The sequence below is a fragment of the Bactrocera latifrons genome, unplaced genomic scaffold (assembly GCF_001853355.1).
Source record: "Bactrocera latifrons isolate USDA-ARS-PBARC rearing strain unplaced genomic scaffold, ASM185335v1 scaffold_299, whole genome shotgun sequence".
NCBI lineage: Eukaryota > Metazoa > Arthropoda > Insecta > Diptera > Tephritidae > Bactrocera > Bactrocera latifrons.
The window spans coordinates 355,613-366,369 of NW_017536618.1; the positions used below are offsets into that span (position 1 = coordinate 355,613).

At 36.3% G+C, this 10,757-nt stretch overlaps 2 protein-coding genes across 2 annotated transcripts in view; both read right to left on the reverse strand.

Annotated features, from left to right (window-relative positions):
- Nucleotides 1-2,895, reverse strand: part of LOC108970324 (chitinase-like protein Idgf2) — a 6,665-nt gene extending 3,770 nt beyond the window's left edge. Inside the window, exon 1 of the mRNA XM_018935647.1 lies at nucleotides 2,628-2,895. Within this exon, the coding sequence (XP_018791192.1) occupies nucleotides 2,628-2,733 (106 nt within the window). The 5' untranslated portion in view covers nucleotides 2,734-2,895. The remainder of the gene's footprint in view (nucleotides 1-2,627) is intronic.
- Nucleotides 2,896-3,640: 745 nt separating this feature from the next.
- On the reverse strand, nucleotides 3,641-6,216 carry LOC108970320 (chitinase-like protein Idgf1). The gene is made up of 3 exons (XM_018935639.1): nucleotides 5,851-6,216; nucleotides 5,234-5,785; nucleotides 3,641-4,386 (listed from the first exon to the last, which is right to left on the reverse strand). Exons 1-3 carry the CDS (start codon nucleotides 5,963-5,965, stop codon nucleotides 3,734-3,736), a joined length of 1,320 nt encoding a protein of 439 aa, XP_018791184.1. The 5' UTR covers nucleotides 5,966-6,216; the 3' UTR covers nucleotides 3,641-3,733.
- Nucleotides 6,217-10,757: the final 4,541 nt, after the last annotated feature.

The window sequence follows — 10,757 nt, forward strand, 5'->3', positions numbered from 1 at the left end:
TTTTATATTAAAATCATCAATCAGTTCATCTAAGTGTTAGCAGCGAGTTCATTGGAACAGTTTGCTGAAATAATCGCTATTCTAAGTCGCGTCTATTGCTTTACAACGTGACGCCCTTTGATAAGCTATTGACCTAACACTCTGCTATTCTCCTTTTCTCTCGTTCTCTATATCAATCTCTCTTTCTCAATATATACATATTTACATATATGAACGTCTTTCTGTCTCTCTATAAGCAGCTGATACTAAGCATCCGCTGCGTTAAGTGATAATTTCACATGATGCTTTCGATCCACACTTGTTTACTTAGTAAGTCAGSAATAATAYAGTAGATTGTATCTAAATATGTATKTCGATTATAGGTATAGTAAAGTGTGAGTAYTATACTATTTATTTGCTTTTAGCTTATAAAAGTAAAAAGCATATTTATAATTTTTGTAGCTTGATTGATTGTGAGTAGCTTTGAGTAGCTAAAGTCGTAAGCAACAATAGAAATGCAGTCAATTACTTTGGATTAATTACTTCCTTAGAAATTTATAATTGATTTCAGTTATATTTACAAGTAAAGTACCTATATATACATATACTCTTTTACCTTTTTTGTCTACTTAATTGATTCAATAAAGAAAAGCTGATCAGATATATAAGGAAAAGTAGCTCAATAATATCAGGAATCGAGCAAAAAACTGGTATAAATTACATAGAAAGACTGTTATAACTTGCCTATCGAACAAACAACCGGTATAAATTTCATAGAAAAACTGGTATAGATTTCCATTAAATAGAGGTGGAATRGCAAGATATAGTATATTATAATTATTATTATGTATTATTTTGCATTTTAGGTGACGTTATGTAGGGACGATGTTCAAAAACATTATTCAAAATAATTTTAAAAGATCAACTAGTATTAAAATATATTTCGTTTTACTAACATATTCATAAAAAATAACTAAAATGAAGCAAGCTCAAWAAGCTCAAAAAGCCCAATAACCTCGAAACCATTAATTTGTCGGTTGAATTTTAGCCAAAAATTTATAAAATATCCTTTATATTTTAATATTTTAAATTAAGCAATATCTTCTTGAAAGGATTTTTAAAATTCGAATTATTTGAAAAATTGCTGTTAGAACAGGGTCGCGAAAACTTCGACGATTTAAGCAGAACGAATCTATCAAAAGTCGGCTAGTATAACTTCAAAAACATTTTTTTTTAACAACTTTTTCTGAAATATTTGTTAAAAGCCTCGAGTTCTAWACAATCRATTTACTTGAAATTTGACACGAATTTTCTCTATTTCAATTTTCCCTGCAGAAAAACGGTGCGTTATATGCGAACTGTTTGGAAACGGAAATAATACTTCTCAAATCGAAGAAAAGAATATTATGGGGCGAARAAACAGATGTAAATCGAAATGGATCCGTTGATAAAACATTTGTTCATCATACGAAAGGTCAACTCTTGAATCAAAGAAACACCAAAAAAATAGTAAAACATGTTGGAAGTAATGCCATGGTATGGGATGAATTCATGTTATGGACTAGAACCGTTGGTCAAAATTGATGGTAGAATGGGTCAGTACTCCAATTTTAACATCTTSAGGCACAACACAATGGAGTCAATGAAAGTTGACGCGAATTTTTGGGTATATATTTTATTTATCTTCTGAGCAATCGAGGATAGTCAGAGCGGTGAAGCAGTTGATGGTGATGATGCTTTTATGGCAGGAAAGGACAAAACTCAATTTTTGTGATTTTAAATTTTTTTTTAACTAGGGAAAAGTTGAAAATTTTCACAAAAATCGATGTTTTGAATAGCTGCCATTTTTTCAGATGAGAAGAGTGGAAATCAGGACAAAATTAGCATGTTCCTCTGTTTCAACAACTTATAGTTTTGTGAAATTGAATTATTTTCTTAAAAAATTTGGTTGTCGGTTGTTGAAATATTTATAAATAAGTGATTAAAAAAAATTTATATTTTATGTTTTTTTTTATTATTGAGTGTCAACTAATTCACGAGATTCAGGCCTTTAGAAGAATGAACGAATTCCTGGCAACTTTTAAGTCAAAAATAATAAAATATGTTAGAATTTCATTTGAAACATATTAGTCGTAACCAAATGTAAAATTCATGATTTTAAGCTCGAGTGTTATTTTATGTTCGAAAGTTCCTATTTCCCTTCTAAAAGTCCCAGCAAGTACCATTTTTACAGATAAAACTGATTTGAAAAACAAACAAAAAAAAAAAACAAAAAAAAAAAAAAAAAAAAAAAAAAAAAAAAAAAAAAAAAAAAAAAAAAAAAAAAAAAAAAAGACTTAAGGTACAATCAATTTATACCGTTTACGAAAATTTTTCGAATTCAAATTAAAAATAATATTATTTTAATTTTTATTAGTCAGTCCTTGGTTTTTGGAAATCATTTTTTAAACATCAAAATTTCCGTGAAAAAATACCTTCAAATTATAATTATAATAAATTAGCGCTTTTACTTTCAGTGGCCACACGCACAGACATACATATGTACACCCATAATGAAGCGAGCAAACAAACAAACAAATAAATGTCGTAAATGAGATTTATCTCGARAAGTAAATATTTGCCAGATAAACTTCCGACTGTGTACTCACCTTCGCGTATATAGCTGGCCGAGTCATAGTAACAGACGAGATTAGCGGCGCCCGTTTGGGCCACAAGCAGGCCTAAGGCCAGTGAAAGTAAGGCGAAAAATTTCATCTTACAATGAATACTGGTTTACCAAGTTGTAAAAATAACTGCAGATATATTATATTATACTATAAGTAGCGCTTTTTATCRACTCGACGAAACGAACTGCACAAAACAAAAGTAAAATTGAAACTAAAATCACRGAGCTATAAATGTCACCGAGCAGCAAGTGGATTAAATGTATGCAAACGGCATCAGCTGGGTGTGAGGCGACTGTGGAGAGTGAGCGACAAGCTTCACGTTAACAAAGCTCTGTTTAAGCTCRACGCATTTGTGCTGATGGCTTTGGAGATGGGTGGAGATGTGCGACGCAGACGAGCAAACAGCTGATCGCTTGAGCTTTTAGTGGGACTGCAGTAGTAAATAAATGTGATTAGCGGGCGGTACATTTTTTGCGGGAAGTAGTTGGATACTAATAGTTTTGGATACTTGGGAGGACTAAGAGTATGAGGGGTGCTTGGTGATCTGATTGTGAATGAGTAAGCGTTCGAAATGCTGAGCACAGTGTAAATATTTATCATTGAATGCGTGATTCTGAATGCAAATAGATGTTCTCGAACTTGTTTGGAATGCCTGCAGCTAATATGGATTAAGCGRCAACGAGAATAATAAAAGCATTTTGGAATTTTTTTTCCGACTTTTTGTTTCGGAAATTTGTATGCAAAGTAGGATTTGCGATTTTTTGTGGTACTTAATGTATGAAATATTCAATATAATAAATAATTGTAATAAATAAGTCACAAACATCCATACATACATACATATATATGTATGTGTATGGAAGTCAACAACGCATGAGTTGAGTAATCGTTGGCGCAACCAACACGTTTTCAGGGTCAAGTAAGAAGGCCTTTTTGCGGCGCGAATTTTCGTGTAATTTTTTCATAGCGTTAATCAATTAAAAGCTACGCAGCAATTTCTACATATTATGTTTTATTCAAATTTCTTAAACCACTAACAAAAATAAACACATACATACATATGTACAACTTAACCTAACCAAATAAACTTATAAGAAATGCTTGATCGCACGCAGTATGGGGAATTTCAGTCCCGTGCACAAGCCRCGGAAGTCGTCATAGCTCAAATCGTAGAGCGCCACACCGCCCAGTCCCTTCGTGCGCACATAGCTCGCCTTGATCGCGGCGAAGTCCGGATCGTCGTAGCTCACCCACATGCCRTGCTCACCATTCTCGTCCGCCGGTCGCAAGGCATAATTGCCATAACGCTGCTCCAAATCGGTTACTTTGCGTAACGGCGCATTCTCCCCACGATAGTCGGCATTCACGTTATTCGGCATTTTTGCGCAAATCTCCGGCCAGCTCAGCAGGCCGGCTATTTGTGATTGTAGACCAGCTGGTGCGGGTCCATCGGTTTCCGCCACAACAGGTACGCCTGATAAGCCCGAATCCGGTGTCAGCCTCCATGCTCGTCCATATGTGGCAATGCCGAGATTGATTTTTGCGCCGGGACATTGGTTCGTCAACCAGTAATCAACTTGATATTCGATATTGTAGTGTGGTAGGCGATTTTGTTCGGTGAGCGGATAGATTGGTGCGGTGTAATCGGCTTCATCGGGATTGCGTGTCGGTGTGAGGAAGTCGAAGGCCAGTAGATTGATGAACTCGAAATTGTTTTGGATTTTGGGCACATCGAAATACCCTGTAGATAGTAGATGTTAATATTGAGTGGTGGAAAAGATAAATTTACTAAAGTCAAACAAGCCAAAGTCATCTAACGGATGATGAGATGAGGTAAGACAATTTTCTTAACATTTTAAAGGTGATCAAAATGGAATGGAGGAAATCGAAGGCTAATATATTGATGAACTCGAAGTTGCTTTGCCTTTTGGGCACATCGTAATACCCTGTAGATAGTTGACGTTAGTGTTGAGTGGTAAAAAAGAAAAATTTACTAAAGACAAGCAAGACAAAGCCATCGAACGGAATGAGATGAGACCATTTTCTTAACACTTTGTAGGTAAGTAAAATGCAAAGCAAGGAATCGGTCGTACTACTAAGAATTTCATGTGTAAAAGTTAACTTTTCTATATACGAAATTGGTTTAAGAAGAAGCTGGAGAAAATGAAACCTAGACCGTGCACTTTTAGAAAATGTTATGCAATGCGAAGCTGAATGTTCCTCAACGTTGTTTCCAAACTTGAGAATATGAAATTCTGTATTTGGGTAAGAACACCGGTGTAAGCAGAGTTTAATGGGCCTAAGCTTACTCGGTACGGTCACATGTCAAGTTAAGTCAGTAAAATATTGAAGTCATAACAAGATCACATAATTTGATACCTTATCCAGAAACTATAGGAAAGAAACCAGAAAAGTTTCTCGATAAAATTCAACTACTCACTTTGGGGTTCTGAACTACGAGCTTTAAAGTTCACAAATAATTAAGCATATGACTCTCAAAACTCGTCCCACTATCATAACTTACTTCTGAACAAATATGAGACCACATGGAAGCCTTCTAACCCAAGTTCCCTGTACATAATACTCACAGGTCGAATTGACATTCGGCAACACGGTCAACGCCAACGAAAGGTTCGCACGCTGCAAGGCATAACGCAAATTCTTTGAAAAATCAGTAAACTGTTCCTTATGCTCACTAGCCAGCGGATCCACAACGAAATCGCCCGTAAAGAGCTTCTTAAATTTCTTCCAATAAGAGCCTACAGTGCCATGCACCTTGCGCGGTTTGTTGCGTGGCAATTGCAAAGCCAAATCTAAGCCATCAAATCCGTTACGTTTTAGCAACGCAATGGAGCTATCAATGAAATTCTGTTGGCCCTCTTTGCCACTTTCCAAGAGTCCTAGATATTTGAGCGGATTCGCTTCGTCCACATCACGATCGCCGCCAACGCTTAGAAACACCTTCATCTTCGGGTATTTCGCCTTCAGCAGCAAAATCTCATGGTAATGAAACATATCAAGATCGACATTGAGACTGTAGACCTCGTGTGTTTGCGGTTTAAGGCCAGCATAGCCGTAGATAAGATGCGAGCAGAAGTTCAGGCCRAGCTCAAGATCCGTAGGCAGCAATTTGGCGAAACCTGTAGGCGAGGCACGAGCGTTTATTTGGGTGKTATAGTTAAGTATAGAGGGAAAAATGCATTACCTTGACGCAGATAACTSGCTGAATCGTAGAAACACACCAAGTTCTTATCGGCAGCTAAGGCGCTGGGCGGAATCAGCACCGCGCAGAGAAAAGCTACAGCGTTTATGAAACGCATACTTTTTGATTTGCTTATTTTTATGACAAAAATTTTTCAAAAATATGAACACTAACGGGGAAATTTAGTAAACTTCTCAGAAGCGCTTGAAAATCGAAACTGATTGCGATTTTCAAAGTCCAACAAAACGCGACAGTAGTTGAGCAGCGTCATGCTGAAAGCTGAGCATGTCGCGCAAYTTGCTTATCTCATAAGCCATAGTGTTGTAGTATTTGCTGTTTGTTTATTCGAAATTATCAGGTTTTCGTTGACTCGCACAGTGCTTCGAGGAATCAAGTACAATTAAGCAGCTTCATGTTTTYTTAAAGCTCACGCCATGGCGCGCCATACGTTTGTACTTTGACTAATTGAGTACTTGAAATTACAGATTCTTGTTCATTAACAACTTTAGCGTTGCTCATGAGCAAGTACGATTGTAAATATGTATGTATGTTTGTATGTATGATAGTTTGTATTAATTTATGTAAATATTATGCAAAAACAAATGCCAATCGTCACAGCTCATTTGTAAATTACAATTGATATTATTTTCATGTTTTTATGAAGTGATCTAACTCGTAGTATAATATATACGAGAGTGGTTCTATAAGTACTTGGATATATTGCTTAATCGCGCCACGTAAAGTCTTAGAATGAGTGTATCGATATAATGTTCAGTTTCAGACGCAGACTTACTAGGAAGGATAATGGCGTCGGGCAATGGAATTGATATCATGTGTTCTAAAGTGAACGCCCATCTTCTAGAACTTTTTCGCTTCTTCACTGCTAGCATGCTAAAATGCTCCCCTACTAAATTCACCTTTACCCTATTGAAAAACTGAATAAAATAGTACAGAATAATCTACGGGGTCAGAATTGTGACGGTAAACCTCCCTAAAATTTTTGGAGTAACATTCGACAGTCTGCACTCCTTMACTCCGCACACAAAAGTCCCAAAAGTACAGAGCCGCAAAATACCGCACTCTAGATAATAACCGGATGTCTGCCATTAAACCCTTACACAWTGAGGCCCACATGCTATCTGTAAAGGAGCATCACACCGACCTCTACAAGGAATTTTCGTAGAAACCATCCCTACTGTCCCTTGCGTGATAATGTAAGAACATAAGGGAGACATTCCTCCAACGTTTCGCGACATACAACAATATTCCGACCAAATTTCGGACGCAACCAATTTTGGACAGGCATTGAGCACTATTAACACTTTCACTGACTCCCTCCTAGTGAATGGCATACTTCGAGTTCAAACTCCACCAATCGCGCAACAAGAGTTGCCGACTGAAATAAGAGGGAGTCTGGAGCAGTTTCCTTCTTAATATTCAACTCCTTATTATTCCTGGCATATCAACCAACTCACCTAGCCCCCTTCTTCCTTTGCCCCGAACCAGTTGAAACAGCTCCTTTCCTGGGACTACCGTTAAGTGACTGGCACAAAGTGAAGGATTACATAGAAAACAAAAAAAAAAAAAAGACTACGGTTAAAAACGGAACCTGGACACGGCGACGGTTCTTTAATGGAGATATTTTTAGTGACATTCAAGTACCATATACYATTGCTCTGACGAAACTTGTTGATACAGTAAGTGCTACTCTCACCTCCCCCTGGAAAAATGCACTACTATAGCAAGATAAATTTAATATCGTTAATTATATTCTCGTTCTCATAGACSGCAACTGTCAAAAATTCAGCTGAATGAAACTCGTAGTTTTGTTATGACCGCATGAGAAACCGGGCGCGGATTTGGATATAATTTCCGATGTTTGAAAGGTAATCGCGCTATAAATACATATAAGGCAATATATCAGCTCACATCTCCGTCGTCGCCCCGACAAAAGTAGTCGAACTACACTACAAAGTTCAGTCCTCTGCGAGGTTATTTCCAATTGGATCCATATGAACAAATGGTACCAATTTATTGCCAAAATTGAAAAAATAACACATCGGGCAGAAAATTAAGTCGAATGAATCGGCGCCGCAAAGAGATTTTCTGTGTAGACCTTTAGAAAATGCATTTTTCAGGTAAGTCAAATGAAAATCGATGATTGTAGGTTGAGTGAATCGAACTGAATGGGACTTATACTCGTGTAAATATTAAAAAATTAATGGTCCTTTTTCCAAAATTTTTGTTTTCGTTTTGTAAGTAAAATGTTATATTTATCGCACCACCCTCGTAAAAAATRGCCTTAGTTAAAACGGTCATAACAGTAGATCCGCTGATAACTGCAACCCTTCCTTGARAAATAGTATCTACGACCCTGTTTATATTTACGCTTCAGTTTTTATGTTTGTCGGCTAACTTCTGAACTTAATGCAAAGTGTACATATATATAATATGTACATGTGTACTTACTTTTAATCTAATATTTATTTTATGAATGAACTATGCGTCATTGCATTAAAAATAGTATTCGTTCAGATCTTCGAGAATATTCCATATGCAACGATCACTTTCAGCAATCTGAACGGAAATATTAAGCGCTCAAATGGAAAATCAAGTACKAAAATTTAGAAGATGTCAAGAAATTTGAGCTGAGAAAGAATATTGTAATTCGAATGACTTTAAGAGTACCCGTTATGCCACATCTATAAAAAATTACTAAGGAATGTAGTTCTAAATCAATATTGTTCTTTGGCGTCTACAAGCCTGAGTATGAAAGCAATAATACAAGCCACCAAGAGATCATATGCGTACCTATTCAAAAGTACACAATAGACAATGTAAACTGGGCCCATGTAARACCGTTATTCGACCAGTCCCGTGCTACGGAGCAAAATCATGGACGTTACTCGAAAAGCACAAAACCAAACAGCAAATCTTCGATAGTTAAATATTTCCAGCCATAGAGGATAATGAGGAGTGAGAATGGCGTATAATGTGGAAGCCAGAGCTAGACCAAAGTTATAATGCATCAATGAAAGCAAAGGGAAAATCGAGATAAAGCTGGATTTGACTTTAAGGTTGTTTRTATCAAACAACGTGGCWAGAAGGAAYCAGCAAAACAATTTCGGTTAAATACGTGAGTTTTTAAGGTTGGCACACATATAATTGCTATAAATAATCACCTATGCATGCAARGTAAAGGTTTTATCTTCTTATTCAAATTATTTCCGAAGTGAAAAAACTTCTCAAAAATTTATAAAATACTTTGCATTCTCATTTTTAAGAAGGARATTTAAGAAACATTTTCCTAATCCTTAAAACTGACTGTGTTATTATTTAAGCTTAATGAGGTTAAAACGAACTCATAAAACCTATTCGTTTGGGTACTTTCTCGAACTTTCGTGAAGGAATTTGAAGGTTGAGGGATAATTCCAACTTGAGTAAATTAGAAAAAAATAGCACAAGCAAATTAAAATGAAAAATATACACAGAGCCACATCACAAGAACAACAATTAATTTAAAAATATTTCAAAAAAAAAAAAAATTAATAAATGAAAAAAAAAATTGGTTATAAGTACATTCGAAACCATCTAAAAATGCTCACATTTTCATTAAGCCAAGGTAACGGTATCTGCAATTATTGCTTGCTTTGTTTTTGTAAATTTTAATTACTGCCCGCACGATTGCCACGAGTTATTGTGCATCTTAAAAAAGTATTTGAAAAGTCTTAGATGGAAATCAAATACACCTGAGCACACGCGACACCAACCACCCCCACCACCATCGGCCASTCCGCCTTTTGGTGTACATTTGTACTATGCCCTTTTCGGTTGGCGGCGCACAAATGAGTGCCATCGACAAGGATAATAACTCCTGCGAGGAATTTGCTTTAGATACTTGAATGGTTATTAGACACAATGGCAGTGTAATCGTAGCAACTGGGGAGGAATGAAACCCCAGCACTTCGTCGGGTTACAGTTAGCGCGCACCGCCAGCCCGTGTTGCGAAAAGTTGGAAAAACTCTTTTAGAAGGGGTAAGCGGTAAGGCGTANGTAAAGGTTTTATCTTCTTATTCAAATTATTTCCGAAGTGAAAAAACTTCTCAAAAATTTATAAAATACTTTGCATTCTCATTTTTAAGAAGGAGATTTAAGAAACATTTTCCTAATCCTTAAAACTGACTGTGTTATTATTTAAGCTTAATGAGGTTAAAACGAACTCATAAAACCTATTCGTTTGGGTACTTTCTCGAACTTTCGTGAAGGAATTTGAAGGTTGAGGGATAATTCCAACTTGAGTAAATTAGAAAAAAATAGCACAAGCAAATTAAAATGAAAAATATACACAGAGCCACATCACAAGAACAACAATTAATTTAAAAATATTTCAAAAAAAAAAAAAATTAATAAATGAAAAAAAAAATTGGTTATAAGTACATTCGAAACCATCTAAAAATGCTCACATTTTCATTAAGCCAAGGTAACGGTATCTGCAATTATTGCTTGCTTTGTTTTTGTAAATTTTAATTACTGCCCGCACGATTGCCACGAGTTATTGTGCATCTTAAAAAAGTATTTGAAAAGTCTTAGATGGAAATCAAATACACCTGAGCACACGCGACACCAACCACCCCCACCACCATCGGCCASTCCGCCTTTTGGTGTACATTTGTACTATGCCCTTTTCGGTTGGCGGCGCACAAATGAGTGCCATCGACAAGGATAATAACTCCTGCGAGGAATTTGCTTTAGATACTTGAATGGTTATTAGACACAATGGCAGTGTAATCGTAGCAACTGGGGAGGAATGAAACCCCAGCACTTCGTCGGGTTACAGTTAGCGCGCACCGCCAGCCCGTGTTGCGAAAAGTTGGAAAAACTCTTTTAGAAGGGGTAAGCGGTAAGGCGTA